Source organism: Rhodotorula graminis, assembly GCF_001329695.1.
Source record: "Rhodotorula graminis WP1 unplaced genomic scaffold RHOBAscaffold_2, whole genome shotgun sequence".
Lineage (NCBI taxonomy): Eukaryota > Fungi > Basidiomycota > Microbotryomycetes > Sporidiobolales > Sporidiobolaceae > Rhodotorula > Rhodotorula graminis.
This window is the reverse complement of record NW_017264929.1, coordinates 27,120-40,719: the sequence shown is the minus strand read 5'-3', so window position 1 is coordinate 40,719 and position 13,600 is coordinate 27,120. Positions and strand designations below refer to the sequence as shown.

At 66.3% G+C, this 13,600-nt stretch overlaps 7 protein-coding genes across 7 annotated transcripts; 3 read left to right on the top strand and 4 right to left on the bottom strand.

Annotated features, from left to right (window-relative positions):
• Positions 1-117: 117 nt before the first annotated feature.
• Positions 118-1,436, bottom strand: RHOBADRAFT_65963 (uncharacterized protein). Its single transcript, XM_018418833.1, has 6 exons — positions 1,348-1,436; positions 1,025-1,275; positions 881-943; positions 728-771; positions 572-658; positions 118-495 (listed from the first exon to the last, which is right to left on the bottom strand). The coding sequence occupies exons 1-6, from the start codon at positions 1,386-1,388 to the stop codon at positions 265-267; spliced, it is 717 nt and encodes a 238-aa protein (XP_018273323.1). The 5' UTR covers positions 1,389-1,436; the 3' UTR covers positions 118-264.
• An 83-nt stretch (positions 1,437-1,519) lies between these two features.
• Positions 1,520-4,345, top strand: RHOBADRAFT_65962 (uncharacterized protein). The gene is made up of 10 exons (XM_018418832.1): positions 1,520-1,562; positions 1,668-1,691; positions 2,076-2,380; positions 2,462-2,533; positions 2,619-2,988; positions 3,070-3,327; positions 3,398-3,658; positions 3,769-3,868; positions 3,988-4,110; positions 4,184-4,345. The coding sequence occupies exons 1-10, from the start codon at positions 1,536-1,538 to the stop codon at positions 4,219-4,221; spliced, it is 1,578 nt and encodes a 525-aa protein (XP_018273322.1). The 5' UTR covers positions 1,520-1,535; the 3' UTR covers positions 4,222-4,345.
• A 30-nt stretch (positions 4,346-4,375) lies between these two features.
• Positions 4,376-5,695, bottom strand: RHOBADRAFT_51152 (uncharacterized protein). The gene is made up of 5 exons (XM_018415685.1): positions 5,611-5,695; positions 5,490-5,520; positions 4,847-5,383; positions 4,687-4,770; positions 4,376-4,604 (listed from the first exon to the last, which is right to left on the bottom strand). The coding sequence occupies exons 1-5, from the start codon at positions 5,685-5,687 to the stop codon at positions 4,536-4,538; spliced, it is 798 nt and encodes a 265-aa protein (XP_018273321.1). The 5' UTR covers positions 5,688-5,695; the 3' UTR covers positions 4,376-4,535.
• A 241-nt stretch (positions 5,696-5,936) lies between these two features.
• On the bottom strand, positions 5,937-7,589 carry RHOBADRAFT_64458 (uncharacterized protein). Its single transcript, XM_018418488.1, has 5 exons — positions 7,572-7,589; positions 7,193-7,207; positions 6,353-6,969; positions 6,186-6,257; positions 5,937-6,122 (listed from the first exon to the last, which is right to left on the bottom strand). The coding sequence occupies exons 2-5, from the start codon at positions 7,200-7,202 to the stop codon at positions 6,060-6,062; spliced, it is 762 nt and encodes a 253-aa protein (XP_018273320.1). The 5' UTR covers positions 7,203-7,207; positions 7,572-7,589; the 3' UTR covers positions 5,937-6,059.
• A 242-nt stretch (positions 7,590-7,831) lies between these two features.
• On the bottom strand, positions 7,832-9,691 carry RHOBADRAFT_33445 (uncharacterized protein). The gene is made up of 5 exons (XM_018413112.1): positions 9,528-9,691; positions 9,219-9,438; positions 8,896-9,137; positions 8,179-8,813; positions 7,832-8,056 (listed from the first exon to the last, which is right to left on the bottom strand). The coding sequence occupies exons 1-5, from the start codon at positions 9,669-9,671 to the stop codon at positions 7,894-7,896; spliced, it is 1,404 nt and encodes a 467-aa protein (XP_018273319.1). The 5' UTR covers positions 9,672-9,691; the 3' UTR covers positions 7,832-7,893.
• A 339-nt stretch (positions 9,692-10,030) lies between these two features.
• On the top strand, positions 10,031-12,391 carry RHOBADRAFT_65960 (uncharacterized protein). Its single transcript, XM_018418831.1, has 4 exons — positions 10,031-10,365; positions 10,448-10,524; positions 10,598-10,707; positions 11,015-12,391. Exons 1-4 carry the CDS (start codon positions 10,099-10,101, stop codon positions 12,154-12,156), a joined length of 1,596 nt encoding a protein of 531 aa, XP_018273318.1. The 5' UTR covers positions 10,031-10,098; the 3' UTR covers positions 12,157-12,391.
• A 292-nt stretch (positions 12,392-12,683) lies between these two features.
• RHOBADRAFT_41262 (uncharacterized protein) lies at positions 12,684-13,561 on the top strand (the record flags this gene model as incomplete). The annotated part of the gene is made up of 3 exons (XM_018413846.1): positions 12,684-12,803; positions 12,871-13,041; positions 13,118-13,561. 3 exons carry the CDS (start codon positions 12,684-12,686, stop codon positions 13,559-13,561), a joined length of 735 nt encoding a protein of 244 aa, XP_018273317.1.
• Between the last annotated feature and the right edge of the window lie 39 nt (positions 13,562-13,600).

The window sequence follows — 13,600 nt, the reverse complement described above, 5'->3', positions numbered from 1 at the left end:
AGACGCAGCCGCCGTGAAGAGTCTAAGAAGGTGCGCTGAGCTGCGGGCGAGGAGGCAGAGCCGGCTCTCAGCCGAACGTGCACAGGCCCTCGTCCTGCCGGCGCTCTCGTGGCGGAAGCTGAGGCTCGTCGAGATGCTGCGAGACACTCCTTTGTACATATAGAGGGCGGTCGCGCTACGGTCGCGCCGACTCCTCGTCGCCTCCTCCTCCTCACCCTCGACCCGCCCGATCCGAAACCGCCTCCTCGCCTCGCCGCCGGCTCGTCACTCGTCGTCCTCGCCCGCCGGGCTCAGTGCGACGAGGTTGAACTGGATGCTGTTGGTCAAGTCCATGATGCGCCTCACGACGGCAACGGCGTCGTCGAGGAGGCCCTTGTCGGTGAGCTTGCCGTGGTTGACGGGCGAGTTGCGCCGGCCGTCGAGCTCGATGAGGAAGCCGTTGTGCGCGACGAACGTGACAAAGTGCAGGTCGGTGTTGTCCTCGAGGGCGGGAGCCTGCGAAAGGGCGGCATCGAGGAAGGAAGAGTGGGTCAGGGACGTCGAGAGAAAGAGAGGAACGAGCGCAACGCACGGCAGTCTGGCCCGTGTGCGCCGTCTCGGTGTGCACGCGCTCGAGGTCGTTGTTCTGCACGAGGAGCTGGGCACGTTCGAGCGGCGACTGTAGGCGAGAGACGTCAGGACGAGAGTCTCAAAAGGGGGCGCGAAGAAAGGGAACGAGCGGGCGCACCTTGTCGATGCAGCGCTCGAACAGCTCGGTCAAGGGTCCCTCCTCTGCAGGGACGAGTCGGCGGGTCAGTATGGCTTCTACAAGGTCGAGCCCTGTCGTGCTCGACGAGCGAGAGCGAGAGAAGGCGGATCGTGCGAGGACAGCCTGACGCACTGATGGGCACGTCCGTGTTGGCGAGCGTGTGCAGGAGCGCGAAGGTGCCGCATGCGTTGGCGACTGTGGGCAATGGGGACCAGAGTCAGTGCTCCCGCTGCCACAGAGAGGGGAAGGAGAGAGAGTGCGAAACGGCGACGCAACTCGTCTGCTTGAAGTAGATGACGTCCTCGACGCCCTCGACGCCGTCCTCGAGGATGTCGTCGTCCTGCTTCTTGCGCAAGTCCTCGTACTCCTTGGTGACGGGGAAGAGCATGAGGACGGCTTTGACGGGCTGCTTGACGAAGGCGAGGAGCTCGGGGTCGAGCCCCCACACGTCGACAAAGCGGTAGCCGTTGGGGCTGGACGTGTCGAGGCCGAGGGATGCACTCCAGCGGTTGAAGCTTTCCGGGTTGCTGTGTGGCGAGACGGGTGAGCGAGTTGGACGAGGGGCGAGGAGGAGGACGGAGGACGAGGCGAGGACGCACCTCTCGAGCGGGAGCCAGCGCGGGTCGTCCATCATGGCCATCGGGGGAGGTGCAGGGCTAGAGTGCGGGCAAGGCAGAGCAGCGAGTGTCGAGGGCGAGGTCGAGACCGGAGACAGGGACGAGACGAGCAGGACCAAGTCGGTTCGCTCGTCCGCTCCTCCACCCCGACCCGGTCCAGCTTGTGCACGATGGCGACCAACATCTTTGGCCACGAGGTGCGTCCCGTCTCGCTTTGACCCGGAGCGGCCCCATGTCGTCGTCGCCGTTCTCCCAGCTCATCGTCTCGTCGCTGACCTCGCACTCGTGTCCCCGGTCCACAGGCTACCCAGGAGCGCGCAGAGAATGTCCGTCCCTCTTCCACATCCCTCATCAGCACTGCCCAGCCGCCCTCTACCTTCCCCAACGCGCTCGCGAGCTCCATCGCCGGCACGCGCCGCGACCCTCGACCACTTTCCCGCACCGCCCTCGCACACGACGAGCAACCTCCCTGAAGCGCTCAGCACGCTCAGAAGAGCTCTCGGATGGGATGGTGCAGCCGGCAGAACCGCAGGGGCTAGGTGGACGGTCGCCCGAGTGCACTCGCAGGAGGACGTCGAGCAGCGGGCGATGAAGCCTTCCCGGCTCAAGGCCAGCGCCATACTCGAGTCGAGGGCGAGCAGGAGCCGCACAGCAGCCGACCGCAGTTCCCTTCAGAGCCCCCTGAACTGACCTTGGCCCTCTGCCCGCAGGCCCGTCTCTCGTCCTTTGTCGGCGCACTCGCCCTCGGCGACCTCGTCAAGTCGACCCTCGGCCCAAAGGGCATGAACAAGATCCTTCACTCGACCTCGACCGGCGAGATCACCGTCACCAACGACGGCGCCACCATCCTCAAGAGCATCGCGCTCGACAACCCGGCTGCCAAGATCCTCGTCAACATCTCCAAGGTCCAGGACGACGAGGTCGGCGACGGCACGACGTCCGTCACCGTCCTTGCGTCCGAGATCCTGCGCGAGGCCGAGAAGCTTGTCACGATTCAGCGCGTCCACCCGCAGGTGTGAGTCCTCGCCCTTCCTCGCCGTCCCGCGTTCTCGTGCCCCTCGTTAGCCAGAATTGACTCTCTCTCTCACTCTTACAGTGTCATCGAGGGCTTCCGCATTGCGTCTAAGGCGGCGCTGACCGCTCTCGAGGGTGCGGCCGAGGACCACGGGTGCGTCGCCGACGTCTTCCTCTTCCTTGTCTTGCCCAAGAGATCACGGCCCCTGACACCTAGCCCTTTGCTTCGCCTCGTGCAGCAAAGACGAGGCGGCGTTCCGCGAGGACCTGCTCGCGATCGCGCGCACGACCCTGTCGTCCAAGGTGCTCGCGGCCGACAAGAACTACTTTGCCGAGCTCGCCGTCTCGGCCGTCCTGCGCCTCAAGGGCTCGACCGACCTCGACCACATCCAGATCATCAAGAAGCAGGGCGGCAAGCTCACCGACTCGTACCTCGACGAGGGCTTCATCCTCGACAAGAAGATTGGCGTCAACTGCCCGCACTCGATGAAGGGCGCAAAGATCCTCATCGCCAACACACCCATGGACACGGACAAGATCAAGATCTTTGGCGCCCGCGTCAAGGTCGACTCGACGGGCAAGCTCGCAGAGCTCGAGCGGGCAGAGCGGGTCCGTCCCCTTTCTCTCCTCCTCTCTCCTTTCCCTCGCTCGCTCGCCTTGACTGACCCTCTCTCTCTTGCGCACTTGCAGGAGAAAATGAAGGCAAAGGTGGCCAAGATCAAGGCGTCCGGCGTGACGTGCTTCGTCAACCGCCAGCTCATCTACAACTACCCCGAGTCGCTGTTCGCCGAGGCCGGCATCCTGTCGATCGAGCACGCCGACTTTGAGGGCGTCGAGCGCCTCGCGCTCGTCACCGGTGGCGAGATCGCGAGCACGTTCGACGAGCCGGACAAGGTCAAGCTGGGTCGGTGCGACACGATCGAGGAGATCATGATTGGCGAGGACAAGGTGCGTCCCTCTCCCTTCCTCCCCTCCGTGAGGAACCTCCCTAACTCGAGTCTCGATCCTGCACCTGTAGCTCATCAAGTTCTCGGGCGTCGCCGCCGGCGAGGCGTGCACGGTCGTCCTGCGCGGCGCGACGGGCCAGATGATCGACGAGGCCGACCGCTCGCTGCACGACGCCCTGTCGGTCCTGAGCCAGACGGTCAAGGAGACGCGCGTCACGCTCGGCGGCGGGTGCGCAGAGATGATCATGGCCGTCGCCGTCGACGAGGAGGCCAAGCGCACCGAGGGCAAGAAGGCGCTCGCCGTCGAGGCGTTCGCGAGGGCATTGAGGCAGGTGCGTCCAGGTTCTCTCTTCGTTCCCGAGCTGTGCGACGATGCTCTGGTCGTCGCATGCCTCTCCGTTCGAGTGATTGGTCTTGACGTCGTCCCGCGCGCTCCTCGCAGATCCCGACCATCCTGGCCGACAACGCCGGGTACGACTCGAGCGACCTCGTCGCCAAGCTTCGTGCGGCACATTACGAGGGCCGGACAGACGCCGGGCTCGGTGCGTCCTCGCTCTCGTTCCCTCCTCCCCCCTCTCTGGCGCTCGGGCCCTCTTTTCGCACTCTCCTCGCCCTCGTCCCTGAGCCCGAACTGACTCGGTCTGTTCTCCCTCTTGCGCAGACATGTTCAAGGGCGTCGTCGGCAGCATGAAGGAGTGCGGCGTCACCGAGAGCTACAAGCTCAAGCGCCAGGTCGTCCTCTCGGCGAGCGAGGCTGCCGAGATGATCCTCCGTGTCGACGACAGTGCGTCCCACTCTCTCTCTCTCCTCTTTCGTTCTGCGCAACGAGCAAGCCCTGACGAGCCGCACGCACACAGTCCTGCGGAGCGCGCCGAGGAGGCGCGAGGGTCACTGAGGGAGGCCGGAAAGGAGGAGCAAGTCGATCCACGAGAAAGGTGTCATCCTGTAGAATTTGCCCCAGCAGCGTTTTTCCCTCTCCCTCTCACTCGCAAAGCACCCGCTCTCTCGTTGTGCCACCATCTCGGACTCGTCTCGGGTTTCGCTCGAGGGAGAGGAAGGGAGCGTGCGAACAAGTTGGTTGCGAGAGCTACACATGAGAGAATAAGAGAGCGAAGTGGTACAGGGTCGAGTAAGATGGAAGATGGTCGCTCGGGCGTCCTGCTGCGGCGAGCGCAGGCGAGGTCCGTGCGCCTCGAAACGACGACGCGACTAGAAGTCGCCGCCGCCCATGTCGTCGCCGCCGCCAAAGTCGCCACCGTCTTGACCGTCCTGGTAGCCCTGCATGTCGAGAGAGCGAGGCGAGGAGTCAGGAGGCGGGCAAGAGGAAAGGAGAGAAAGAGAGAGCGAGTTGAGGGCGCACATCCTGGTAAGCGTCGTTCTGGCCGTCGGCGAGTGCGCCGCCAATGAGGGCGCCACCGAGGAGACCGCCACCGAGCATGAGGGCCTGCGAGAGGGCGAGAACGGGTCAGGAAGGGGGCTCGCCGGCTCGAGCCTCGACGAGAGAGAAGAGGGGGACGCACCGGGTTCATGCCGCCGCCGCCCATCCTCCCACCTCCGCCCATCATGCCGCCGCCCATGCGTCCACCGCCCATCATGCCGCCACCCATCGGCTGCTGGCCATACATCGGCTGCCCACCGTAGCCCTGCTGCCCGCCGTACGGCCTCTGCTGCTGGGCCTTCTTCTCGTCGAGCTTGCTCTTGATCTTGCCAAACAGGCCGCTCGCGCCCGACTTCTGCTGCTGCTGTTGAGGCGGCGGCTGCTGGTACTGGTACGAGTTGGGCGCAGGCGAGCTGGTCGACTGAGGGTAACCGCCGCCGCCGTACGAGTCGCGCTGGCCCGTAGATGCGCCGAGAGGAGGTGCTGGCGTCGACGACTTAATGTCGGTGCCGTAGCTGTTGCCGTAGCTGCTGTTCGAGTGCGAGTTTGAGCTGGCGAGGTGGTGCGAGGGAGGAGGGCCAGGAGGAGGGGCAAACGTGCTCGACGAGCCGCCGCCGTGGGTGCGCTGGTAGTCGGGGTCGTCGAGGGGGTGGGTCCAGATGGATCGAGGCAGATTGGCCTGCACAGCGGGGGCGAGAGGAGGAGCGGGTGAGCCGGCGACCCGGTGGTCTTGGCGAGCGGCGAGCACACGGGCACGGACAGAGAGAGGGAGAGCGGGTGCGCACCTTTGTGTCGACCCAGAAGCTGCGACCGTGACTGTGTGGGTGCGTCCCAGTCAGCTCGTGTCCTCGTCGAGGACCGATGACGACGACGACGACGGCTCGAGGTGGGGGGAGGTGGGCTCACTTTGCGTCAAACTGGGTGATCCAGCCGTCAGGGAGAGGGCGCGAGTCGTGGTCCGGGGCTTGCTGGACGTAGCTCATCGTGGGCGAGCAAGCAGAGGTTGTCGAGAGACGAGAGACGAGGAGGTGGTGGTGGCGACGAGCTGATCAACGTGCGCCCACCTCGCTCTCGGGGTGTGTGCAGTGGCCTTGCAGTCGACTCGCTCGTCGACAGTACGCGCGAGAGAGCCCCGGCACAGGCGGAACGAACGAGAACCGCTCGTCGTCTGCTCGCTCGTCGAAGGCGCTCGAGCCGCTGTCGCTCTCGCTCTCACTCGCAGAGGGACGTGGTCGTACACTTGCCCTGGCAGTGCAACCGCGCGAACCGCAAGCACAAAACGACGTCCTTGCCCCCGCAGCTCGCCCGACGGCACCCACCCTGAGCGTCCCACACTCTCTCGTCGAGCGCGTCGTCTACTCCTTGGTCTTGACCGAACCGCGGAGGAGACCAGTGCGGCGGGCAGCAATGAGACCGGCCTGTGTGAGGGAAAGGAGTCAGTGAGGGCGCGAGGGGAAGGGAGAAGGTGAGAGGGGGCGCACCTTCTGTCCGGACACGGCCTGGCGCGAGATCGTCGACGCCTTACCGATGTGCTGGTGGTTACCACCACCGTGCTGTACAAGGAGGAGGAAGAAGAGAGTCAGTGAGGCGCTCCCGACAACGGAGACGCTGGCTCGAGGGAGAGGGAGAGAGAGAGAGGGAGACGGACCGGGTGGTCGACCGGGTTCATGGCAACACCGCGGGTCTTGGGGAAGTTGTTCTTCTTGGCCTTGGCGGCGTGGAAGGCACGACCAGCCTTGAGCATGGGCTTGTCGATGCGACCACCGCCGGCGACGATGCCAATCGTGGCGCGAGCGAGGCTCGAGACCGACTTCTTGGCGCCCGACGGGAGGCGGATGCGGGTGCGGCCCTGGTCGGCGTCGTGGCCGATGACGGTCGCGTAGTTGCCCGAGGTGCGGGCGAGCGCGCCGCGGTCACCGGCCTGCTCCTCGACGTTGCAGACGATGGTACCCTCGGGGAGCTGGGCGAGCGGGAGGACGTTGCCGACGGCGAGGGTCGCCTTCTTGCCGCAGAAGACAAAGGCGCCGGTCGAGAGGCCCTCGGTGGCGATGAAGGTCTCGGTGCGCATCTTGTAGCGGTACGGGTCGCGGAAGACGACGCGGGCGAGGGGCGCGCCACGGCCCGAGTCGTGGACGATCTCCTTGACGAGGCCGCGGATGTAGCCGTTCTTCTCGGCAAAGTCGAGAGCGCGGAGCTTGGCCGGCGCAACACGGTGGTGCGTGTGCGCGCGGAAGATGCCGCCGCTCTTACGCTGGTTGCGGATGACTGTCGAGGTGGACGAGGGGGATCATCGAGGGAGGGGGCGAGGCGAGGCGGGCGGTCGGTGAGGGGGAGGGGCAGGCGCAATAAGGCGTGCGCACGAGTCGATTGGCGGCAGTAGGGTAGGTCGTAGGCGAGGCGAGGCGGTGGAGCGAGGAGGGGGGGAGGCAACAGGTGAGCTCGGCGGGGTCTCGGTGACGGCACGGGAAGAGGGAGAGAGGGGACGCACCACGTCCCATTTCGACTGGATCCCGTCACAGCACGCACGAGTGCAACCGAGAGAGTGGGCGAGGGAAAGGGAGGACGAGGGGAGGGGGAGGTTCAAAAAAGCCGTCAGCGCTCGAGTCCCGCTCTGGCGACACACTCGCTCCGTGCTGGTCCAACCGTGCCCGCCGTGCCCTGTGCGAGCCCTGCTCTGCTGCGCGCTGCCCCTCCTGGTCCTCCCGAGAGCCGCCGCGAGGACGTGGTGGCCCTCCCTCGTTGCGGCCGCTTTTGCCCCTCGGCGGCTCGACAACGCGACGACGGCGGGCTCTGGGCGGGTGCTGAGAGGGCGAGGGTGGCGTGGAAGGGTGCAGGGTCGAGTCTGGCCATCAAGCAGCGGTGCTCACCTTGGCGTTCGACGGGAGGGAGACGAGCACGGGGGAAGGGGAGAGCTCGCCTCGCTCTCGCGCGCGACCCTCCTCCTCCACGCCTCGCTTGCCTCGAGCGACCCCGCTCTCGACTTGAACCTCTCCCTGGCACGCTCTCCTGCTCAGCCACACCCACTCGTTCGACCACGTCGAGGTCACACCGCTCAACTCGCTCGTGCCGCAACCTCGCGCTCAATCTCGCTCTCGCTCTCGCTCGCTCTCCAAGGTCAACCTGGCTCGAGAGAGAGCGTCAAGCTGCTTTACACACGCCCTCTCGCGCTCGAGCACGCTCGGCCCCGTCTCACCGCAAGTACTGCCCCTCGCCGCGCTCCTGCAACCCACGCGCGCTGCTCCTCGCGTCGAGGAACAGCTCGTCCGTCTCGGCCACGTCGGCGAGCGTGATCTCGGTGCGGCCCTGGACCCGCGACAGGATCGACGCCGGCGTGAGAAGCTGCAGGGCGTAGCTGTCGAAGGCGAGTGTGTGGACGAGAGAGAGGAAGAGAGAACGAGAGAGAGGGAGGGAAAGAGGTCGTCAGGCGGTGCGCGACAGGACCCACGCCGAGAGGGAAAGAGAGGGGCGACGCACCGAAGCGAGGTGCGGATGCCGTCGTCTGCGAGCTTGTCGAGCGCCTCGGGCTGGATCGCCAAACCCTCGACCTTGACGCGCGTCTGGAGGACCGTCTTGATCTCGTCGCGCTGGTACGGCAACGTGCGCACGATCATGCACCGGTCGAGGAGGTCGATCGGGACGCCGTGCGGGCTCACGATGCCCTCGCCGCCGCCGTACCCGGGCTCGGACTCGGTGCCGCGAATCGTCGTCAGGCCGCGGTTGGTCGCGAGGATGACGTGCGGCGACATGGTCGACTCGAGCGCGCGGTTGAGGTACGTGAACGCCTCGATGTCGAGCATGTGCACCTCGTCGATGAAGAGAACGCCCGGGATCAACTCCGCGATCCCTTGCTCGATGTACGAGTTGACGACCTTGTTGATCTCGGCGCGCAGCTTGTCCGTCACCTCGGTGCGGCGGCCCTTGACGAGCTGGCCCATGACGCTCATGATGTCCTGCCCGCCTTGCGGTCGCGCGTTGGCCATGTCGAGGTCGTGCAGCGTCACGTCCTGGACGATCTCCTTCTTCTTGTGCACGTCGCCCTTTGGCAACGGCACGTACTCCTCGGCCTCGAGGTCGTACTCGGTCGCGTACGCGTCTGACCGCCCGACACGCTGCGTGCGACAGGGAACGAGGTCAGAGCGCGTCTTGGGCGAGGGCGACAGGACGGGAAAAGGAGAGAGCGAGGGGACGCACCTTGACGGCGCCCGTGTTGGCCTCGATGTAGATGACGTCGCCGATCTGGACACGCTCCTTCTGAATCGACTCGTAGATGCTCGGGTCGAGGCGCAGCTGCTTGGTGCCCTTTGCCGTCTTGAGCGCGACGACGACGTGCGAGATGGTCTTGCCGTACCCGCTCAGCGGGTTCTCGGTCTCGGCCGGCGTCAACTCGGTCACCTCGCCCTCGTACACCTCCTTGGTCTCCTTGACGCGCAGACCTGGTGGCACAGGAAAGGGAGGGGTCAGTCGAGGGGGACGGCGACGAGAGAGGGGAAGAAGAGTGGGGGCAGTGGACGGACCGATGGCGCGGCGAAAGTTCTCCATGAGGACCTCGGTCTTCTTGACCTCGGAGCTGAAGACCTCGCTGCCGACCATGGGGCAGAACGGCACCTTGTGGCCGAGCTCCTGGGCGACGGCGAGCGCGAGGGCCGTCTTGCCCGTGCCCGGTGCGCCGGCGAGGAGGAGGGCGCGGCCCGAGAACCGCCTGGAGCGGATCAGCTCGAGGACGAGGCCACATGCCTGAGTGTGTGTGTGCGGGTGAGTGGGGCGGCTCGAGGTGATGAGGAGGGGGTGACGGGGGAGGGAGGAGAGGGGAAGGGCGGGCTCACCTCGCGAGCTGCGCGCTGGCCGACAAAGCCCGAGCGGTCTGCGTGGGCAAAGCCGTCGTCGTCGAGCCCGAGGCCCTTGATGTGCGAGTGGGACGAGATGCGGGCCTCGCGCTGGCCTTGGGGGATGCCCGTCGTGGGCGGCATGGCTTGGGCTTTTGGTGGGCGGGTCGGGGGATGGAGAGCTGGTCGAGGTCGGTGCTCGAGCTGAGCGGTCGTGTGCAGAGCGAGTCGCGGTGTCGAGTCGTCGTCGCTCGTCGTCGCTCGTCGCTCGTCGTTGGCGCTCTCACGGCCAAGTCGAAAGTGGGCGTCGCGCTCTCTCCCCTTCCGAGTTGCGAGACTGGCTTGGACTCGAGTGTGACCTAGTCAGCTACGGGACTACACTGCGAGACCAGCGCTCGCCGACAGTAGTGCACAGCGGCTGAGAGAGCGAGCTCGGGCCCGACCGCCGCGCGAACCCACCCTCGCTCGCGAGCGACGAGCCGCTCTCTTTCTTCTGGAAAGCCGCCGGCATCCCCCTGCACCGCCAGGTTACGCGCACCCTCCCTCCCACATCCCCTCACCGACCCTCGTCATGGCCTTCCTCGACCCGTCCCAGGCAAAGGCGCACCTCGCGACCTACTCGCGCAACGACGGCCTCTCGGTCCGCGAGCTCATGGACTCGCAGAAGCAGGGCGGCCTCACCTACAACGACTTCCTCGTCCTCCCCGGCCACATCAACTTCCCCGCGAGCGCCGTCTCGCTCGAGTCGCGCGTCACCAAGAAGACGGTCCTCAAGACCCCGTTCCTCTCGTCCCCGATGGACACCGTCACCGAGACCGACATGGCCATCACTATGGCGGTGCGTCCCCCTTTGTCCTCTCTCTCGAGCGAGCGAGCGCGCGAGCGGCGAGAGCGAGTCCTGACTCGTCGCCCTCCCGCAGCTCCTCGGCGGCCTCGGCGTCATCCACCACAACCTGCCCGCCCAGATGCAGGCCGACATGGTTCGCGCCGTCAAGAAGTGCGTCCCTGCTCCCCTTCGTCCCTCGACGTCGCCGTTGCGCGCCGTCGCTGACCCTCGTCCTCTCCTCCAGGTTCGAGAACGGCTTCATCACCGACCCGGTCTGCCTCAGCCCGTCTGGTACGGTCGCAGACGTGTGGAAGATCAAGGAGACGCAGGGCTTCTGCGGCATCCCCATCACCGGTCCGTCAAGTCATCCTCTCTTTCCTTCCTCCCCCCCCTCCCCCTCCTTCGGCACGCTCTCGAGCACGACCACGGTCGACTCGTCGCTCGCCCTTTCGTGATGACCAACCTATCATTTCCTTCGTTCTACCGAATTGAGTTTGATCACTCGTTTCAAGCCGTGTGGATGCGTGATACTCGTCTTTCGTGACGCCTGACCTGTTGGACGACGACGACGTCGGTCGTGCTTCGAGCGTGCCGCTCCCCCTCAGCAGTCGCCCCCTCTCTCGACGAGCCTCGTACTGACATCCTCGTCCCGCACGCGCAGACTCGGGCAAGCTCGGCGGCAAGCTCCTCGGCATCGTCACCGGCCGCGACATCCAGTTCCGCCCGTCCAACGCCTCGCTCGAGTCGGTCATGACCCAGGGCGCCGACCTCGTCACCGGCCGCTCGGGCATCACGCTCGAGCAGGCCAACGACATCCTGCGCGACAGCAAGAAGGGCAAGCTCCCGCTCGTCGACTCGGAGGGCCGCCTCGTCGCGCTCCTCGCCCGCTCGGACCTCCTCAAGAACAAGGACTACCCGCTCGCGTCCAAGAAGCCCGACTCGAAGCAGCTCATCTGCGCCGCCGCGATCGGCACCCGTGGGCCCGACCGCGACCGCCTGCGCCTCCTCGCCGAGGCCGGCCTCGACATCGTCGTCCTCGACTCGTCGCAGGGCAACTCGGTCTTCCAGCTCGAGATGATCCAGTGGATCAAGCAGACGTTCCCCGACATCGAGGTCATCGCCGGCAACGTCGTCACGCGCGAGCAGGCCGCCGAGCTCATCCAGGCCGGCGCCGACGGCCTCCGGGTTGGCATGGGCTCGGGCTCGATCTGCATCACGCAGGAGGTGACGGCCGTCGGTCGCCCGCAGGCGACAGCGGTGTTTGCCGTCGCCGAGTTTGCGCGCCAGTTCGGCGTGCCCGTCGTGGCCGACGGCGGCATCTCGAACGTCGGCCACATCGCCAAGGCGCTCGCGCTCGGCGCGTCGGCCGTCATGATGGGCGGTCTCCTCGCCGGCACGACCGAGTCGCCCGGCGAGTTCTTCTACAACGAGGGCAAGCGCCTCAAGAAGTACCGCGGCATGGGCTCGATCGACGCCATGGACGCCGGCACGCAGAAGGGCCAGACCAAGGTCGACGAGATCGACAACGCCGCCACGTCGCGCTACTTCTCCGAGGGCGACTCGGTCCGCGTCGCGCAGGGCGTCGCCGGCTCGGTCGCCGACAAGGGCTCGCTCAAGCGCTTCCTCCCGTACCTGTACGCCGGCCTGCAGCACTCGCTCCAGGACATGGGCACCGACTCGGTCGCCAAGATGCAGGACCAGGCGTTCGACGGCACGCTCCGGTTCGAGCTGCGCACGGCGAGCGCCCAGATCGAGGGCGGCGTGCACGGCCTCCACTCGTTCGAGAAGCGCCTCTTCTCCTAGGCGCCTCGTCGCCCCTTCTTCCTGCGCAGGTCGTCGGTCGGTCGGTGAGCGAGGAGGCTTGTATCGTTGGTGTCGCAGCAGTCGTGGTTGGGTCGGGTTGTGCGTTCCTCCTCCTTCTCCCACCTCGCGCTCCCCTTGTAGTTTTCCCTCCCCCTCTCGCCTGGTTTATTCCCCTCATTGCCCTAGATCCTCGCGCCATGCCAAACATCGCACACGCATTCTGCGCTCGCTCGTTCATCGTCGTCGTCGCCCTCGAGAGGAGAACCCGCTCGACCTTCTCAAGTTGAAGCTTCTCGCCTCGTCGCCGCAGAGCACTCGCCGCGCTCGTCTCGATCGCTTCGGCGACGCTCTCCGGGCAGGTCGGCCCCCTGTCCGTCCGCGTGCGCAGCTCCTGGCGAACGACGGACTCGCCGCGGACGGGCACGGACCCCCTCCTGCGCAGCCCGGGAGCCGGTCTTCTCGCTCTCGCCTCTCTCGCTCCTTCCTCTCGCTCGCCTTGCGACCTGCTCGCTCTCGTTCGCTCAAGCATGAGCGCCTCATCGTCGTCGACCTCGGTCGAGCCGTGCACCGTGTGCGACCAGCCGGGCACCCTCTGCTGCGGCGCGTGCAAGCAAGCACGCTTCTGCTCGGCGAGATGTCAGCGCAAAGTGCGTTCCTCTTCTCTCTGTCGTCCCTGAGCAGTCCAGACACGCGGCTGACACGTCGCTCCCGCAGTTCTGGTGCGTGCACAAGGTCCTGTGCGGCCGCGACCCCGACGTGCTCTACTTGCCGCCACTGTCGCCCGACGAGCTCGACAACCTCGATCGCATCAAGGACGCCCCTGTCGTGCAGGGCCTGTCGACACGGACCGCGCTCACCCTGACGTACCTTGGCATCGACTGGGCGGTGCGTCTCTCGAGTTCGCCTCGTCAACCTCGCTTGAGCGCGGACCTTGCAGCTCACATTGCCCACGCGCACGCAGACCTTCATGACTTACGTGTCGTCGGCAGCGGCCGCGCCACCGAACGACGTCGGGCGCAACGAGCTCATCATGTTTGCCCAGCATCACCTGTTCACGGCTCGAGCGCGCGGCGTCTTGCCCTCGATCGGCAAGGGCACCGTCTGGTACAACTTTGGCCACCTCGCGTTCGGCCTGGTCGCCACGTGCAACGCCGAGGACAAGAAGCGCAAGCCGCCGCAGTGGAATCCCTTCGAGGCGACCGTGCGACTCGGCGACGTGCTGCGTCGTCAACTCGTCACGTCGGCGGTCTGGCAAGCAGGACCCGAGTCGAGGACGCAAGACGTTGCGATCCTGCGCACCTGCACGAGCCGGACCGTCGAGGCGGTCGAGCGCGCCGACATTCCGCTCGGAGCGAAGAGCCAGCTCAAGGCGACGCTCGAGGCCATCCTGGCGTGGGCCTCGTAGCCTGTGCCTGCAAAGCTGTCCAGCATAGACACCCTTGCG

Bases quoted from the DNA above. Each gene is read 5' to 3' on its own strand.
- RHOBADRAFT_51152 (XM_018415685.1), bottom strand. From the start codon at position 5,687: ATGAGCTACGTCCAGCAAGCCCCGGACCACGACTCGCGCCCTCTCCCT. The intron at 5,384-5,489 runs GTGCGCACCCGC...CCCGCTGTGCAG, and splicing joins GCTTCTGGGTCGACACAAAG to GCCAATCTGCCTCGATCCAT. The intron at 4,605-4,686 runs GTGCGCCCTCAA...CTCGACATGCAG, and splicing joins AGAACGACGCTTACCAGGAT to GGCTACCAGGACGGTCAAGA.
- RHOBADRAFT_64458 (XM_018418488.1), bottom strand. The intron at 6,258-6,352 runs GTCCGTCTCCCT...CTCCTTGTACAG, and splicing joins TGAACCCGGTCGACCACCCG to CACGGTGGTGGTAACCACCA. The intron at 6,123-6,185 runs GTGCGCCCCCTC...TCCCTCACACAG, and splicing joins AGGCCGTGTCCGGACAGAAG to GCCGGTCTCATTGCTGCCCG.
- RHOBADRAFT_65960 (XM_018418831.1), top strand. From the start codon at position 10,099: ATGGCCTTCCTCGACCCGTCCCAGGCAAAGGCGCACCTCGCGACCTAC. The intron at 10,366-10,447 runs GTGCGTCCCCCT...GCCCTCCCGCAG, and splicing joins ACATGGCCATCACTATGGCG to CTCCTCGGCGGCCTCGGCGT. The intron at 10,525-10,597 runs GTGCGTCCCTGC...CCTCTCCTCCAG, and splicing joins ATGGTTCGCGCCGTCAAGAA to GTTCGAGAACGGCTTCATCA.
- RHOBADRAFT_65963 (XM_018418833.1), bottom strand. From the start codon at position 1,388: ATGGCCATGATGGACGACCCGCGCTGGCTCCCGCTCGAGAG. The intron at 772-880 runs GTGCGTCAGGCT...TCGTCCCTGCAG, and splicing joins CAACACGGACGTGCCCATCA to AGGAGGGACCCTTGACCGAG. The intron at 496-571 runs GTGCGTTGCGCT...GCCCTTTCGCAG, and splicing joins CGCACACGGGCCAGACTGCC to GCTCCCGCCCTCGAGGACAA.
- RHOBADRAFT_33445 (XM_018413112.1), bottom strand. From the start codon at position 9,671: ATGCCGCCCACGACGGGCATCCCCCAAGGCCAGCGCGAGGCCCGCATC. The intron at 9,439-9,527 runs GTGAGCCCGCCC...ACACACACTCAG, and splicing joins GCCAGCGCGCAGCTCGCGAG to GCATGTGGCCTCGTCCTCGA. The intron at 8,057-8,178 runs GTGCGTCGCCCC...CGCCTTCGACAG, and splicing joins GGCATCCGCACCTCGCTTCG to CTACGCCCTGCAGCTTCTCA.
- RHOBADRAFT_65962 (XM_018418832.1), top strand. From the start codon at position 1,536: ATGGCGACCAACATCTTTGGCCACGAG. The intron at 2,381-2,461 runs GTGAGTCCTCGC...TCACTCTTACAG, and splicing joins CAGCGCGTCCACCCGCAGGT to TGTCATCGAGGGCTTCCGCA. The intron at 3,659-3,768 runs GTGCGTCCAGGT...CGCTCCTCGCAG, and splicing joins TCGCGAGGGCATTGAGGCAG to ATCCCGACCATCCTGGCCGA.